The sequence below is a fragment of the Macaca mulatta genome, chromosome 17 (genome assembly GCF_049350105.2).
Source record: "Macaca mulatta isolate MMU2019108-1 chromosome 17, T2T-MMU8v2.0, whole genome shotgun sequence".
NCBI classification, from domain to species: Eukaryota; Metazoa; Chordata; class Mammalia; order Primates; family Cercopithecidae; genus Macaca; species Macaca mulatta.
Window position 1 is genome coordinate 14,857,647 of NC_133422.1, and position 19,014 is coordinate 14,876,660.

The window sequence follows — 19,014 nt, forward strand, 5'->3', positions numbered from 1 at the left end:
TTCTTTTAGTTCTTTAGGAAATCTCCACACTGTTTTCCACAGTGGTTATACTGGTTTACATTCCCACCAGCAGTGTAGAAGTGTTTCCTTTTCATGGCATCTGTGCTAATATCTATTTTTTTTTTTTTTATTATGGCCATTCTTGTGAGAGTAAGGTGGTATTACACTGTGGTTTTGATTTGCATTTCCCTGATAATTAGTGATGTTGAGCATTTTTCATGTATTTGTTGGCCATTTGTGTATCTTCTTTTGAGGATTGTCTATGTCTTTAGCCCACTTTTAGATGAGTTGTTTTTTTTGTTTTTTTTTTTTTTTTTTTCCTAATTTGTTTGAGTTCCTTGTAGATTGTGGCTATTAGTCCTTTGTTGGATGTATAGATTGTGAAGAATTTCTCCCTCTCTGTGAGTTGTCTGTTTATTCTGCTGACTGATCCTTTTGCTGTGCAGAAGCTCTTTAGTTTAATCCTGCCTGTTTATCTTTGTTTTTGTTGCATTTGCTTTTGGGTTCTTGGTCATGAAATCTTTGCCTAAGCCAATGTCTAGAAGGATTTGTGAAATGTTACCTGTTGATATGATTGAAGATTGAATTAACTTTTTCTCATGCTGCCATAATCACACTTCTGGCTCATATTGAGCTTATGTAAATTCATGTTTAATGCTCCCCCATTGTTTACTTCTCCTCTATTTCGTGTTCATATAGTCTCTTGCTCCAGTTATGCTAGGATTTTATATGTATTTCAGTTGTAGTTTTATCCTATTAATTTTATTCAGTTATAATATATAAAACTCTTGATTTTTAAAAAATTTGGGACATTAAATTATTCTTTTCAACTTTGTGCCATCTATGTATTTTATAAGCACACATAGTATGTCGTTATGTAAGTAGTAGATAATAATGGACAAAAAAAGACAAATAATAAAATTTTAATATTCTAGTTTTTGGAAATTACTTTCCAACCTATAGATGATATATTTTGGGAGTTTTATATTTGTAGTTAAATAATACTTATTAAATAAAAATATATATTCAGCAGGTTTTCATAAAAGTTACATATCATATTTTGCCTCCATAAACATAATGAAATAGCAGTTTCTAGTGCTTTAAGAACTTATACTTTAAAAAGTTAGAGTGTTAAAACTGTCTTTTCATTTTTCATAGGATGATAGCAAACAGGCACAGTTCTTAGCTCTGGCTGTTGTTTACTTCATTTCGGTTCTGATGGTTTCCAAGTATCGTGACATATTAGAACCCCAGAGAGAGACTACAAGAACTGGAAGCCAACCAGGTAGAAACATCAGACAAGAAATAAATTCACCAACAAGTACAGGTACTTAACATTGTATAATTATTTGAATTTTCACCATGATGTATCTCCTTTTTTTTTCACCTTTACATCTGGCTTTGAACTGGACCTCTTCATAATCACCTCAAATATTTATGAATGGTTGGTATAGAAATGCTAATTTAGTATTCCTTAATTCCACAAAAATGTATGAATGGTATTTCTATATAGTTGCGACGTTCTCATCTTATCAGGACAGCTTTGGTTTCAGTGTTTCTCATTTATTAATATAAATCATTAATTTATACCATTATTTAATATACAAGTAACTCCTACATTTTTAAATGTATTACTTTTTTAACCTTTATGAACATGGAAGTAGAAAGTCATTATAGAGTTATTAATGCCAAGGATAAGTCAAAATACACATCTTTATAGCCAAGCTCAGAAGTTGGATTTTTTTCTTTTTTAACTGTATATAGTTAATTCAGTATCTAAATATTCTGTCAGTGATTTATAATCAAACATGTGTTCTAAACTTTATACCAAAGTGGCCTCAACTAAAATCAAAGACTTGTGGAAAGTTAACATGGACAACAATGAACCACCTTGGGTCATGCTGCCTTTTTCATTTGCAGAAAATGCTCATGTTGCATCTGTTCTTGCATTACTAGCTTTGCCCACTCTACTTGAAGAGCATAAACACAGTTTCTGGCAACTAACATTTTAATATTGGACACCTATCATTGTCATTTCCTTCCAGGTGTTTATATCAAGGTTGTTTCTCTATTGTTTGCAGTGAGACCTTGATAACCTAATGGTTATTTCATATACCACTGGATTAATTTGTAGTTGAAATTTTCTTTCCTAAATAAATGCATATGATTTATAAATAAAATGGATATTTTAAAAAGTGAGTAGAAATTAGTGGTCAAATCTCTGCATCTTGTTTTTCATAAGCATATCATATTTCATATACCTTTTATTGATGTCATATAGATATGGATTATGGTTTAGCTACAATATTTTGCTGTTGCATGATACATGTACTTTTAACACCTAAACATGAGAATTTTTCATTATAATATACTTTCACTTTTAATTTTATTCTTCAGATTAAACATCATCCTACCATTCCAGTTCATGTTTTTTCACCATTTAAAACACAGACTTATCATCTTAATTCTTTTCATTTTTAATGCTTTTATATCCATTATATGTACAAAAAGTAATAGTGTAGTGAACCTTCTAGTTCTGATTTTCTTGTGTATTTGTATGTCTCTGTGTATGTTGCTAGAATTACTCTGCTTAACAAGTGTATTATTTTCTTTCTCTTAATACTTAACCTCTTTTCTTCAGAAATGCATTTGTTATTGCTAGTATTGTTTGCATGTTGCAGTAATATAGAATTGTCATGGATCTTCAGTGGACCATGTTGCAGGTTGTTACATGCTGGCTCAAATTTGATTCCATGATTTTCTCCACAGTTGTGGTCATACCATCTATCCCTCATCCAAGTTTGAACCATGGATTCCTTGCCAAGTTAATTCCTGAGCAGAGCTTTGGCCACTCATTTTACAAAGGTAATATTGACCTCATCTCCTGACCTGTTTGGGTATTCTTATTTCATGAATTGTTATAAAATAAATATTCATGATATAATTGTTTATAAACAAGTGTATACCTCAGGTTTCATGGAGATATGAAACATTGTATTTATACCTAGCTATTGAGAGCCTTTATATTTGTATTTTATTACATTTCTTTAAGTATCATCTGTAAATTAAGGATACCTAATTATATGTGTATTAATATGCATAATGGTAGCACTCAGGAGAGATCTCAGGAGAGCCACAATTTAGTAGTCGTGGGACTAAATGAGCCTAATATAAAGGCTACTCTAGAATAAAGCTTAAAAGCATGCCTCAAAAGCATCAAACTCATCTATAAGTTATTTAACTTCCAGTTAGAACAAAGCCCCAACACTGTTTAAAGGAATGCGAAAGTCCTTACCAAAAACCATAAAATTAAATGTTAGACATCCAACAAAAATTGTTAAACATGCAAAGAAGGAGGAAAATGTGATACATAAGCAAAAGAAAAATATCAGTGAATAGAAACAGATTTTGAGACAACAGAAATGGCAGAATTATCAGATAAGGACATTATAGAAGCCATTATATGTATATTCAAGATATTTTTCAATTTAATGGAAAAAAGTTAACGTATTGAGGAGAGAAATGGAAGATATAAAGAAAAAAATGACAATTTTAGAGATGAAAAATACAATAGCCAAAATGATAATATCTTTGGGTAGGAGTAACATGAGATTACTGACTTCAGAACAAAAGATTGTAATAGGTAGAACTCTGTGATAGCTCCAGGGTTTTCCTGTGTACACACTCTGCAAAATTCCTGGGATGGTAAATATGATGGTGTTTACCCCTGTGATTAGGTTATGCTGAATGGCACATTAGCCTTTAAGAAATGGTGATTATCCAGGTGGGCTTGACCTAATCGCATGAGCTCTGTAAAAGAAGAGGGTTTCCTTCTCTGGTCACAGAACAGGAAGTCCAAGAGACTTGAAATGTGAGAGAGATTTGACATGAAGGAGGATCTTTATTGCTTAGATGGAGGAGCAAGGATCTGAGGAAACCATATAGCTAATAGCACTCACCAGCTGACAGCCAGCAAGAAAGTGGGGACTTTAGTCCTACAGCAGGAAGGAACTGAATTCTGCCAATAATTGAATGAGTTTTGAAGAGGACGCCGAGCTCCAGGTGATACGATACTTCAACATATTCCATAAGTAGCTAATCATTTGGAACAGCAATTTTTGGAACAAATAAAGCTAGCAAAAATATTTTTGTTACAACTTAATGAACGTACAGATACTATTTTTTACAAATGTGCAACCTTTCAACAGCATGATGAAATGAAAAATATTGTTCTCAACTTCACTGCTGACTGACAAACACATCTAGCTCTAAACTGTGCAAACCAAAAAAAAGGATGAGATTGTCAGCAGACATCTTCTGGAGTTTGTCTGGTGGAGTGTGTTCTAAAGGCTCTGCTATGGAAAGTATCCTGGTGTATCTGCCCAGATTAAGGAGCCTGTATCAGAATATTAATGCACGTTGTCGAGAAAGTCTTGCTATGAAAATAGTTTCAGTTACACTGAACAGTGGTGTTAGTAGCATAATAAAATTTTGAATTACTTTAAGGCCAATGTGGTAAATTTGCTATTATTCTTTGTATTATGTGATATTATGGCAGATTATCATAACTTATGGCATGCTGTAGTGCAGTGGTTATTGGGGGAAAGTGTCTGTCAAATATTTTTCATGAACTCAATGCTTCCAAACAGGGAAAGATATTTTTTCATGGTAGGTATGATCAAAGAACACAAAAGTTAAAATCTTAGAGGTACACAATTTCTATGACATGTTTCACAATTTAATAATAATTATCGACCCAGCTTGGTGGCACATGCCTATAATCCCAGCATTTTGGGAGGCCGAGGAGAGGGGACAGCTTGAGACCAGGAGTTTGAGACCAGCCTGGTGGGCAGCGTAGTGAGACACCGTCTATACGAAAAATTAAAAAATTAACCAGGCATGGTGGCATGTGCCTGTAGTCCCAGCTACTCAGGAGGATGAGGTGGGAAGATTGCTTAAGCCCAGGAAGTTTAGGTTGCTGTGAGCTGTGATTGTGCCTACTACACTCTAGCCTGAGCAACAGAGCAAGACCCTTTTTCAAAGAAAAAAATTTATTAAGTGTTCTGGTCTTTAGGAATGATCAGATTTTGTTCATCTTTCAAATTATCACCTGTCATTTTATGGATTGGGCAGACTATTTTATATTTTATTTTCCAGCAATAGAAGATTCACAGATAGCAAATTCATGGATCTGGAATCCATTTCTGTCACTGAAATATAACTTACATCTTGTTATAACTATACAAGATGTAGAAGAGTTTTCATTCCATCAGCATACCTGTGTGACATTACTTTCTCCTCTTTGAGTGTTACTGAAATAAAACAAAAACAATTTAGGTATTTATTATTCCCCTGAGTTGCTTTATTGCCAGTTCACCTTAGATTAGATAAATTAACAAGCAAAAAAGCTCATTGTCAACATCACAAACTTTATTTATAATTTCAGTGTTTGTTCAAAATATTCATATAGGCATTTGGGAGGTGAGGATCATTCTCTACCTAAAACTTTTTGTTTAGTTATGATGTGTAATGAAGAAAAGTTGCAAGTGTAATAGTAGTTGTCTAAATTAATCCCCAGTTCACTTTTGGTGAACAACACAGGCCATTTTTATAATTGTGTTCTTTTTCTTTGTGCTATTTTTGTCTGATTATATTTATTGATGTGTAATTTTATGTCTGCCTAATCAAATAACAAAAACAGTTGTGCTTTTATTTTGTGTAGTTTTAAAATTTTTTATTTTTTTAGTAATTTACTACAATTAGTAAATAAAATTTTATATTTTATTTTCTAAATGTGTCAGCGAATGATGGATTGAGGAGATAAATGTAAATTTTCACAAATAGTTTGAGAAACCCTTTTTTGGACTACTCTTCAGCTCCTCCACATCCCACTCCCTTCTTTCAGCTTCTTTTTGAATTAGCTCTCTGATCTCTTTTTTAAAATTTTGATGTAATACCTTAGTTCAGACTCAAATCCCTTCTTGAAGTATTGCCATAGTTTCTTCATTGGACTTTTTGTTTCTGGGCTTTCTCTCAGTTTATTACTGACAATTTTGGAAATAACACTAATATATAATACAATATAGTAACAGAGTAAGTATAATTTATATACCATTTTAATATAATAAATATTTTATAATATATAATAACTTTAATAAAGTAATTTTTCTTTCTAAAATTCTCAAAAGGCTCCCTGTAATTTTTGGAACAAAATTAAAATGCCTTAACGTAGCAAAACTATTCTAATTCTGACTTGCCTCAATTACAATACTCACCTCCAAAGTGAATTCCTTACTTCTCTTACTGATCGTTATTCTTTTATTTTTAGTTTTACTGCCAATTTCATTGTTTTAAAAGATAAAGCAGATTATGTCCTTTCTTGACATAAAATTTGTAGTAGTATTTAGAGTAACATTTCACAAGGACCCTAGATAAGATGACTATTGTCTATGTTTCCAACTTTATCTCATGTTATTCTTTCTTTTGCTCACTATGAAACAGTCAGACTACCTTCTAGTTTTTTAATCATGCCAAGCATTTTCATGCCTCAGGATGTTTGTATTTTGTCACTGGCTTTTGGCTCTTTTCCCAGTTTTCTGTGTGACTGGTGCCTACTCATTCTTCAATTCACCTCCTCCAAGAGGCTTTCCCTGACTCCTGTAACTAAGTAGCTTCCTTTCCATTATTATTCTTTCTCATATCATCTTGTTTTATTTCCTTTCTTCTATTCAATGCTTTCTTTAATTGTTTATTAGAATGTATGCTTCAAGAGGGTAATCATAACTAACTTTTTTTAGTTTATGTATTTATGGTGTACAATGTGATATACTGATATTTGTATACATTAGGGAATGATTAAGTCAAGCTAATTAATGTCTTCTTCACCTCACGTATCTTTTTTTTTGTGGTAAGAATGTTTAAAGTTTATTCACAGCAGTTTTCAACTACTGACACGTTATTAACTGTAGTCACCATGTTGTAAAATAGATCACCAGCACTTATTCCGTCTCTGTAACTGAAACATTGGTTCTTTTGGTGAACATCTTCCCAGTCCCTAGTAACCAGCATTCTACTCTTTACTTCTGTGAGTTCAACTTTTTAAGATTCCCTATACAAGTAAGATTATACCCATATTTGTCTTTTTATGTCTGACTTAATGTAATGCAGTGTTCTCTAGATTCATCCATGTCATAAATGACAGGAGTTTCTTTTTTTATGGCTGAATAGTATTCCATGGTGTATATACATTTTATTTGTTCATTCATCTGTTCATCAATAGACAATTGATTCCATATCTTGGCTATTGTGAATAATGCTGCAATGAACATTGGGGTACACATACTTCTTTCAAATACTGATTTCATATCACTTGGATATATACCCTGAAGTGGAATTGTTGAATTGTATGGTAGTTCTATTTTTAATTGTTTGAAGAATCTCAATACCATTTTCCATGATAGCTATACTAATTTTCATTTCCATCAATAGTGTACAAGGGTTCCCTTTTCTTCACATCTTCTCCAACACTTATATTTTACATTTTGTTTTGTTTGTTTGTTTGTTTTTTGAGATGGAGTCTCACTCTTTCACCCTGGCTTCAGTGCAGTGGTGCGATCCTGGCTCACTGCAACCTGCACCTCCTGGGTTCAAGTGATTCTACCACCTCAGCCTCCTGAGTAGCTTGGATTACAGGCGTGCAACAGCACGCCCGGCTAATTTTTGTATTTTTAGTGGAAACAAGATTTCACCATCTTGGCCAGGCTGGCTCGAACTCCCCACCCCAAATGATCCACCTGCCTATGCCTCCCAAAGTGCTGTGATTACTGATGTGAGCCACTGCGCCTGGCCACTTTTTCAATAATAGCCATCCTGTGTGAGGTGATATTTCCTTGCAGTTTTAATTTGCATTCCTCATAATTAGTGAAGTAGAGCATTTTTTTATATACCTGTTAGCTGTTTGTCTTCTTTTGAGAAGTGTCTATTCAAGTTATTTGCCTGTGCTTTAATTGGGTTATTTGTTTTGTTGCTGTTGAGCTGAGTTCCTTATATATTTTGGATATTAAACCTTTATCGGATGTATAATTGTATATGTCGCCATTTTATTATTAGTGTTATTGGTTGCCTCCATTGCATTATAAAAGTGCATGATACATTTTAATAGGGTTTATGTTTTTTTTTTTTTTTCCTTTGAGAAGAAAAAGAGTAAAAGCACAATCTAGGGGAAGAGAAAAGCAAAATACATATATACAAATATATTGTAATTTCTAGTCAATAATTTATTTAAAATAAGTGAAAATTGTAACTACTTTAAAATTTGAGTTCTAAACATTGCTTGTAAGTGGGACTTTGGGAAGAGCAAAGTAAGAACCTCCAAAATACTACTTCTCTAAAAGAGCAATGAGAACACTGGCAAAACTGTCAAAATCAACTTTTTCTGTTCTTTGGAAAGCAATCAGAGGCTTACAATAACCCAGAGGGTGTTAATTCAAGAAAAACTCTAGACCTTTATAAGAATAGCAAGATTTAGAGTGATTTAACTCACCTTGTTGCCATCTACCTTTCCTCAACTCTGTGGTTGCTTTGAAAACCGGAGGCCAGACACCAGTGGTAGTTTTGAAAACCAGAAGCCTAGCAGTCACTGGGGATAGGAGTGGGAGTAGATTAGGTTTGGAATTCCTTAGAAAGTCTCAACCTTAGAGCATTGTAACTATTTGAACTGTATGGAATCTTCCTGGAAAAGCTTCATTCACAGGGCTTATTATTATTTGACCTAATCTAGAGCTTGTTTAGTGAGAAAAGCCTGTCTCCAAGGTATTTGTTGAAAATAATCAGCATTTTTTTTTTTTTTTAAACATTGCAACTGCCTGAAGTGATAGTGCCAGTTGGGGCAAACAAGAACCTTGCCTAAAAGCTTAAACAGATGTGAGAATGAGATATCCATATTCCCGGGGCTGTACTTAGGCCCAGGGAAGACCAGAGAAGGCCTCAGTCTCTCACCTTTGGCTGACCTTGAGGCCCAGCCCAAGAAGGAAGCACAGGCTAAGAGAGAGTTTTAAACCATGGGAGCATTGCAGGCACCCCCGAACACACACACACAGAGCCTCTGGCAAGGGTGGAAAATTTATTGGTTCAAGACATTTAAGACAATGTCTGTGCAATCAATAGCTGACCACTGGGTTAACTGAGCAGAGACTTAAGTGGCTACAGATGATGGAAAACAGATTTTACAGAATTAGTTCAGGAAAATGAATAAACAGAACAAGAACAAACTCTTTAATTGGGGTCCGATTTCCATGATTGCCACATTATGTTATTTAAAATATCCAGTTTACAACAAAAAGAATTATGGGACAAGTAAAGAAATAGGAAAGTATGGTCAATACACAGGGGAAACAAAGCAGTTGATATAAAATGCCCCTGAGGAAACCCAGATATAGAACTTACTAGACAGACACTTTAAACCAGCTATTTTACATAAGCTCAAGTAATTAAAGGAAGCATTTTCTAAGGAACTAAAAGTATAAGAGTGATATCTCACCGAAGGGAGGATACCAATAAAGATATATGTAATAAAGAACCAAATAGAAATTCTGGAGTTGAAAATTGTAATAACTGAAATGAAAAATTCACTTAGAGGGGTTCAGCAGAAGATCTGAGATGGCAGAAAAAGAATCAGCAACGTGAAGATAGCTCGATTGTGTTTATCCTATGCTGAGGAAGATAACAAAGAAAGAATGAAGAAAAGTGAACAGAGCCTCACAGACCTTTTTGACACTATTAAGTTGAACCAACATATGTATACTGGGAGTCCCAGAGGAAAGAAGAGAAAAAAGAAAGGAGCAGAAAGAAAATTTGAAGAAATATTGGTCTGAAAATGCCCTACAGTTGATGAAAATCATTATATGTCTAAAGAGCTCAGTGCACTGAGGATAAACTCGGACCTGCATGTTAACACAGCATAGTCAAAACATCAATTAGAAGATTTTCTTGGCTCTTAATTTTCATTTTATCTCTTATGGGCATATAATTTAGTAATAATATTTAATTCCTGAATTGTATTATTTTCATGCACTTAGTGTAGCAAGCAAACAAAATAAATCATATATAAACAATTGCAGGCCGGGCGCGGTGGCTCAAGCCTGTAATCCCAGCACTTTGGGAGGCCGAGACGGGCGGATCACGAGGTCAGTAGATCGAGACCATCCTGGCTAACACAATGAAACCCCGTCTCCACTAAAAATACAAAAAAATTAGCCGGGCGTGGTGGCGGCGCCTGTAGTCCCAGCTACTCGGGAGGCTGAGGCAGGAGAATGGCGGGAACCCGGGAGGCGGAGCTTGCAGTGAGCCGAGATCGCGCCACTGCACTCCAGCCTGGGCGACAGAGCGAGACTCCACCTCAAAAAAAAAAAAAAAAAAAAAAAAAAAAATTGCAAATAATGCATTGCAGTATTTTTTGTTTAAAATGAACTTTAATGAGGATTTAAAATCTTTTTGTGTATTTTTTTCCTCTTTGGAGTTAAGATTTAATTAATTTTGCATTTATGGATTTAATATAAACAAAATGAGTAAGTTAGTTACATACAGCTTTTTTATGTTTTATTTTAAATTACAGTGATTTATTTGCTTATATTATTATTTGAAGTAAGTAACTTAATATCTTTAGTTCTATACTAACAAGGTGCTGTATGTTTCTTTCGTGATACTCCTTATTTAGAGAGTTTGGAAAATGACAATTTCAGTAATTTAGTATGTAAGGCATGTTGAAATTCTTCATAAATCATGGTAAAACAGGATTTTTGGAGGAAGGAATGTGATACGTGAAGTCACTGTGTAAATATGATGTCATTTGCTGAACTTGTCCCCATATTTTTCTTAAAATGTATTAGATGAACTCATTATATTCGATGTAAAACAGTAAGAAAAAGAGGCATCTGGCATCCAAATGCCTGTTTCTGACAAGGTTAAGATCACTCTGGCTAGTAATGTTTCTGTTCTGTGTGCTTACATTGCCTGTTGCTACAGAAACTGATAAGAGCTATTGAAAATGTACATGCCTGTGATTACTATAACCTACACAGATGCAATCATTTATAGTTTCTCTGCAGTTCATGCCTAACTTCCTATTTAAGTCATGGATTAAATCCTCAAAGTACTTTAGTGTCACAAAGAGGTATTCTGGAAACATAAGTTATCTAAGCTGAAGTTTATAACTGAGAGCATGTTCTGTTAAGGATGTAAATGCATAATGAGAAATTAAGGTAGGATTTTTGACTACTGATCTGTTTTTTAATTGCTATTATAAAATATCCTATTGGCATTTAATTTTATTTCTATGTAATATCACAGCATGTATGCTTTACAAAACATGTTTATTTGAATAAGACTCTTTGAAATATCAAAATTGCTACTTCCTTTTTGAGATCATTTTTTTGTCAGCCTCAATAAAAATGAAATTGAGACTTTTTAGTACTCTGTAAATATTTTGATGAGCTATTTAAAAATATTCTAATATTTGATTTCTAGAAAGTTTTAATTGTGTTTTATAATCTAGAGGTCAACATTTATATTGAAGTTTCAAGTATCTAGTTAGAAAGTTAAAGATTTTAATGTCCATTGAAAGTCAAATAGTTGAGCAGAAAAGCAAAATACTATGTAGTTGGTGGCAAAAGTCTTTTTATGTGGTAGCTTGTGAACACCAAATCAGATTTTATTTCCTTAGATATTTTGTTTGCTAGTGAAATGCTTATATTTCAGTCTAATATAACTTGAGAAGTTTAAACTTTTTGTATAGCTGTTAATGTAACATGTCATATATAATGATAGTTAGACATTATATTAATGTAAAGTCAAAATGCTAGACCATATCTGTAAATTAGCTAAAATCACACTAAGTGTTAGACACAACTATATGACTTTTGATAATTAAACTCTATAAAAATTAGCCCATGCTAGTAACCATGACACTGTTTTGTTTTTGTTGTTGTTAGAGTTTGTGTTTCTGCAATTTACATTTTCTGTCCTCTTGTCACTATTACTGTTTAAACTATTTAATTCTTTCCTGATACTTTGCTGCAATTGTTTTCACTCAAAAAATGTATAATCTATAGATGCAAATGTATGTTAAAATATATTCAGTGGTATCTCTAATAGTGAAAATAACTGCCTCAGTCGTCTTCTCCTTCTAGATTTGTAGATTATTTTATCAACTTCCAAAATTTCGGCTACTGTCTCAGTTTGAATGATCCCAAAATGTATGGCTATTCTTCTTTTGACCTGCAGATATAAGTATCTTAGAGATTCTGTAGACTAAAAGTGATTCAAAATTTAGTTAATTATTCTCCTGAAGAAATCTCATTTTCTTCCTTTCTCAGTTAGTGACGTATTACCACTATTTTTTTCTTAACCTAGGTATTTCAGAAATATCCTTAGTCTTCTCCTCCTTCTCATTTCTAGGGTTACTATTCTAATTTAAGTCTTAGTCTTCTCTTACAAGGTTTTATTAAAAATGCCAAACTGTTGTCTTTACTTCTTACCTGTTTCCTTCTCTAGTCCTTTGCCTACTGTTACTGACATTGTCTTCTCAAATGCAGTTATTTTAATTTTTAATCTTGGAAGCAGTAAAGAATCTACCCTGATTTTCACATTGGTCATCCAATATGAATGTTTGAATATTATTATCATATTCCACAGATTAATCTGTTCTTTCAGTCTTACCATCTTTGACCAAACAAACAAACAAAATTTAAACCTGTTCATTAAATATGAGGAAAACTATGACATTGCATTGTGAGAAATGCATATTTTAAGTTAGTTTAAATTAGTATTTGATATTAGGTATATTGAATAATATGAAGATGTTATTTATTCCTAATTTAATGTGTAGATTTGGTATAATTTGACTCAAAAGAAAAGGGAACAAAAGAAAAGGGGGAGGGAAAAAAAGGGGAATTTTCTTTCTTTCAAAACCTGGTAACATTTTTCTGATGCTTATCCTCAAAAAAGTATTATAAATTCACACTCTCAGGAAATTTGAATGGCATGCCATTAGTCTAAATTCAAGCGATTAAAAAAACTGTTTAATAGACAGCACCCAAGAATTGAGTCTGTTACTGACAAAATCCCTTCATATTGTTTCTAATTTTTAGTACGTATGTACAAAACTTTCAGCAAGCTGTGATCACACCCAACAATTCTATGATCAGAACACTTCTTTGTGTTTTTACTAGAGGTTTCACAAAAGCTTTTGAGATGTCTTACTGACATCAAGGTAGCCTATTTTCCTGTTGGGCAGTTTCCTGGTTTCTTGTCCTAACAACCTTTGAATTCAAAGAAACAAGCAAATAATAACAACAAAACCTGAGAAGTTATATAGAATTTACTGATTTTCACATTTTTGGGAGATCTTTGAAATAATTTAGTCTGTACTTCTCATTTTCAAAGATTGTGAAACTTTCAAACTTAAATGTAAGTTTTAAGTAATGCAAATAGCTAACATTTACTGAGCTTCTACTTTAAGCAAGAGCTGCAGTGAATTTACATATAGTAGCTTAATGGTATCTTACTTTATTCAAAATGATTAAGTAAGGACTGTCATCTCTCTTATACTTAGATGAGATACACTTTTCAAGGTTATCATTTAGAATTTGGTAACATTTCATTATATGGAGAACTTTATTACATTAACCTTTGATGAAATTTAATAGAAATTTAACACTTTAAAGATTTTTTGATTTCATTACTTTTAGTTGTTAATATTGTATGTGTATTTCATTATCTGTATAGTTATATGCACATGTATGTTTCTGATTTAATTTTCACAGATTGAATTTTATATTTATTTATGAAGAATCAGCATGAGTATTCCAAAATATAGGCCTTGTCCTTGAGGAACATGATTCTATTATTAATGTATTTATTCTTTAGAACTAATCGTTTGACTTGCTTTGCATTTTGCAAGTGTGTCAGAATTTTATGTATTGTAATTTTAAAATAATGTCTTCGATTATCTTGAATATTTCAGATATTATTAGTTATTGAAGTACCAAAGAAGGTATAAAAATGACTTTATATTTTTAAGGAAACTAATAGAGAAATATAAGACTTTCTCTTCTATGATTGTTTGGTAGCTAACAATCAAAGGATAGGAGGGGAACATCATATAATTATTATTTATAAGCTGCTTTAGGAAATTGTTATAAGAACTATTTCCTGATGCTTTTGAAGGCATCAGTTTTGAAATGCCAGATGATTTAAGAAGCAAGAGGATTATTTTGATGCTCCTTGAACAAAATAATAGGTGTAGTGGATGATATCTTTTTTTTTTTTTATTTTTTTGAGATGGAGTTTTGTTCTTGTTGCCCAGGCAGGAATGCAGTGGCATGATTTCAGCTCACTGCAACCTCCACCTCCCGGGTTCAAGCGATTCTCCCGCCTCAGCCTCCGAGTAGCTGGGATTAGACGTATGCCACTGTGCCTAGCTTATTTTTGTGTTTTTAGTAGAGACGGGGTTTCACCATGTTGGCCAGGCTGGTCTCGAACTCCTGACCTCAGGTGATCCACCTGCCTCAGCCTCCCAAAGTGCTGGGATTACAGGCATGAGCCATCACGCCTGGCTGGATGATATCTTTCAACTGAGTTGTGTTACTACTATACACATCCGTTTAGCAATTTTTTGTTTTTTACAAGTTTTATTTTCTTTATTTGAATATCTGAGAACATTTTATTAATAATACAAGATTTTTACTGTCGAAGCTTTTTTCTAACCTAGTTTCTTTCATTACAGAAACACCTGCTGCATTTCCAGACACTATAAAAGAAAAGGAAGCACCAACTCCTGGTGAAGATATTCAGCCAGAAAGTTCAATTCCCCATACAGATTCAGGAATTGGAGAGGAGCAAGTGGCTAGCATTCTGAATGGGGCAGAATTAGAAACAAGTACAGGCCCTGATGCCATGAGTGAACTCTTATCCACTTTGTCATCTGAAGTGAAGAAATCACAAGAGAGCTTAACTGAAAATCCCAGTGAAACGTTGAAGCCTGCACCATCCATATCTAGCATTAGTCAAACCAAAGGCATCAATGTCAAGGAAATACTGAAAAGTCTTGTGGCTGCTCCAGTTGAAATTGCAGAATGTGGCCCTGAACCTATCCCATACCCAGATCCAGCATTGAAGAGAGAAGCGCAAGCTATTCTTCCTATGCAGTTTCATTCCTTTGACAGGTAGGTACTGAACTTATTATTCACTGGGCTTTATACATACAAGGAAAATTAGACTTTGTTAATTTTAAAATATAAAGAAGGTCTTGAAAGCTTTATTAATGTAGATTCTGATTACAAAGACAATCAAAATGATGGCTCAACCTAATCTTATAATAAGACATCTTAATAATACATCTTAAGAGGTTTCAATGTGATATGATGGATGGCACATTGAATTGGAAGTAGGGAAACATGGATTATGGTTATATTCCATTATCAAAGGACTACAGTACATTGAGGTGTTATTTTTCTCTTTGGACTTAGTTGTTGCATGTATATAATGGGGAAGGGGATGGGTCACAGCTGTCCAAGGTTTATCCTGGCTTTGAAATTCCATTATAATATTATAAAATACTATAATAATTGTTGGAGATTATATAACGTGCTTTAAGTGATAACATTTAAATTTGAACCTTAAATGGAAGTATGTGGAAAATTTAAAAATTGTTTGTGATCATCTTCTTTATGAGATTTCCAATACCAATGTAAAAGCTGTATTTTGAAGCATATATTTAAAAGTAAATATTTTTGAAAGGTATTTTGGCATTTTAGATATCAAAATTATTTATAACATGGCCCATATGTCATATGTCTACATTCAAATGTTAAATCATGCAAGGGATTTTTTAAGGGACAATTAATTTTTTATTCCAGTATACGTTCAATAAAAATGATAGTTCACAGAAGCAGAATAAGATATTTTAGAACCAAATATCCTACGCATCTAATATCTTCCACTATTTAAAAATATGTACAAGATTAGAAGAATATTTTAGTCACCCATTACTAACAGTAGTACTTAACATTGATCACTGGGATTAATGCCTATTCCAAATAATGTTTGCATGTTAATGTATTAACTAAAAACTGTGATGGCTTACCTTTTAAAGGAAATCATTGTTACTGATGTTTTAAAACATCTTTTCATACAAAAAATTTATATATATGTATGAGGTGATTGACAAGCAAGTATTTTTTTTTTTTTTGTTTTAGAAAGACAAGATCAAATTAGGAAATAAAATGTTTCTAAATGGAAATGTCAAAATATATAGTCAAAAAATAATATGTATTCCATATTGCTTTCTCTAAAATACCCAGATTGCTTTGTTCTAAGTAACATTTTAGTTTAGGGGTAGAGGATGTGGTGGTATAGTCATTTCAGTTTGGATGAATTACACTTTTTTTTTTTTTTTTTTTGATGGAGTCTCACTCTGTCACCCAGGCTAGAGTGCAGTGGCACGATCTTGGCTTACTGCAACCTCCACCTTCTGGGTTCAAGCAATTCTCTTCCTCAGCCTCCTGAGTAGCACCTGCCACCACGCCTGGCTAATTTTTGTATTTTTGGTAGTGACGGGGTTTCACCATCTTGGCCAGGCTGGTCTTGAACTCTGACCTCATGATCCACCCACCTTGGCCTCCCAGAGTGCTGGGATTACAGGCGTGCACTGCTGCGCCAGGCCGAATTACCCTTTTAATACACAAATATAATTTAAACTTTGCCTGTAAACACTTTTGGTAGTGTTTTACAGATACATCTGGAAAATTTGTTGTAGAAAATGTAAGTGACGCTAGTTATGCAGAATATAAAGATGAATAACATTAGTTTTATCTTCTATGAACTTACAGAGTAGTAAGATATTTGCACATAATTGCTATAATAGGTAAAATGTGTTGTGTCAAAAGTTTTAAAAAGTAAAAAATGGTAGGACTATAAAATATAAGAAATATTTTTCTTTTTTTGGTATTTTGGTATTAATATTATGTTTGGATGTTCATTCATGTAGTAATGTTCCCTGGGTGTTCCTTATGATGTTTCTCATTTATGTCACCTTTTTGACATACTTGGTTTATGTTTTCACGATATGCCTGTATGTGTGTTTATAAGTTTGTATAAATATATGCATGTAAGTATGCGTACTTGTGTATTTCTAAAAGCGTATAAGATAATATATAAGAATTTAAGTTTTTTATTCTAGTTAATTTAAAATTATATCTTTAAATGTTGGTGAAATACAAACCAATAAATACAGATGATTATTGTGGTTTACATATGAAAATCCAATGAAATAAACATTAAGTAAAATTTTTTTGTTTTAATTTGGGTTATTGTTAGAATGAGTTTTTTTAATTAAAACTTTAAAAAGCAGTCACCTGAGTGCCAATATTCTTACATACTCAAAATTTATTATACTTTTGAGAATATTGCTTTAAGAAAAATAGAACTTTCTATATGTTCCTATAGCATTTGTGCAAAATGCAGTAGGAATGGAATCATTATTCTAAATTGCATAAGTACAAATGAAATGGAAGAGCACAAAGCATATTTCAATTCTTTTTAGGAAAAGAGTCTCTAGTGTAGTTAATATATGCAGTAGCTCAAGTACTATCAAATGTAAATGATGAGGTGATATTGATGAAAGGAGGGGATTGAGGTCTCAGGGGGCGCTGATGACGGATTGAACAGAAGCGGCCTTGCACTGCACGTAACTCAAGTCTGTCGTCTTCACTACTCAAAGCCATAATGGGAGGTGGCAGTTTGAAATGAGTTGCCACGGCAAAGAGTATTATTTTTGAAATGCTTTCACACAAATCACTAGGCCCTGCATACAACTTAGTTTCATGCTTTAATGTCATCAGGAGGCACAAATTGGTGTGTCTAATTGTTTGCCACCTGCCAGCAAAATGAGCTGCCAGCCAGCCAGACGGGTTTGATTGTCTGTCAGACATTCAATAGATTGAGAGTGACAACATCAAAAATTTAACTTCAAACTCTGAAGCTTTGAGCAGCTTTTCAGAGACATCATTCCCACAAGTGCTTCTGGACCAGTGCATTTTTCAATTATACTTCCAGGGTATTGCTACCATTTGCCTTATCTGTCTTAAGGTAGCTATAATTACATTATGAGGTATATAAACATATTTCTGAAGCACTAAAGTCTGAAATCCAAGTTATGACATGTCTTTTAACATCAGATTGAATTCGTTGAAAATGGAATCCAAGATGACAGGCTTTAGAATGAAAGTCCTGAATGCTACCAGTTTCAAACCCAGAATCTATCATGGATCTTACTTTACCAATAATGTATTTTTCATTTTAATCTTTGGTTGAAAAGTAGATATAAACTCAGTTGGTCACTTCTTTGTAACTAAATCACACTCCTAATAATATTGTACAGTGTCAGTAGAATTCATGTAGGATTTTACTTTTGTTAACCAGTTGTTTATTGGTTATATTGCAGACATGCTAACAATGAATTCCTTATGCTTATCCTGGATTTTAAATTTGGAAATAATTTCTTAAAACAACCTGGATAATTTTAGTTCTGTTAACTTGTGTTCTGCATTGAGTGTATCTCAGCCCTTAGGATGGAGCATTGGTGAATTTCAGTGTTTTGAAGTGTATAATAAAAAATTGCAACATCAAATTCTTAGAAACATTTAGACTTAATTAAAATTAACCTTTTTTCTTTACTATTACATATTTCAGCAGATTATGAAATATTACATAAATGTTCTCTACATATATGGAAAGTGCTGATTCTTTTTCTTTTATTTCCTTCAGTCATCTGTGCAGATTAAGTATATATCTTTGATTATACTCAGTGATCCGAACAGATGTGTACTCATGAAGTATTAAAATGCTAGAGATCCTCTAGTACTATTCTATAGTGAGCAAACACTGTATGTAAAGAGGAAATACAATCATAAAACTCTAACAATTTTTTCAAAGTTCTGTTACTGTGAGGCAGAGAGA

General features: G+C 33.0%; 1 protein-coding gene across 7 annotated transcripts in view; it reads left to right on the plus strand.

Annotated features, from left to right (window-relative positions):
* NBEA (neurobeachin) overlaps nucleotides 1-19,014 on the plus strand; it is a 742,365-nt gene that overhangs the window by 235,796 nt on the left and 487,555 nt on the right. For 6 of the 7 annotated variants that reach the window (XM_028837519.2, XM_028837523.2, XM_028837524.2 and 3 more), the window contains 3 exons: nucleotides 1,159-1,327; nucleotides 2,770-2,865; nucleotides 14,783-15,221. In XM_028837519.2, the coding sequence (XP_028693352.1) occupies nucleotides 1,159-1,327; nucleotides 2,770-2,865; nucleotides 14,783-15,221 (704 nt within the window). The remainder of the gene's footprint in view (nucleotides 1-1,158; nucleotides 1,328-2,769; nucleotides 2,866-14,782; nucleotides 15,222-19,014) is intronic. The other variant, XM_028837526.2, reaches the window with a different exon arrangement.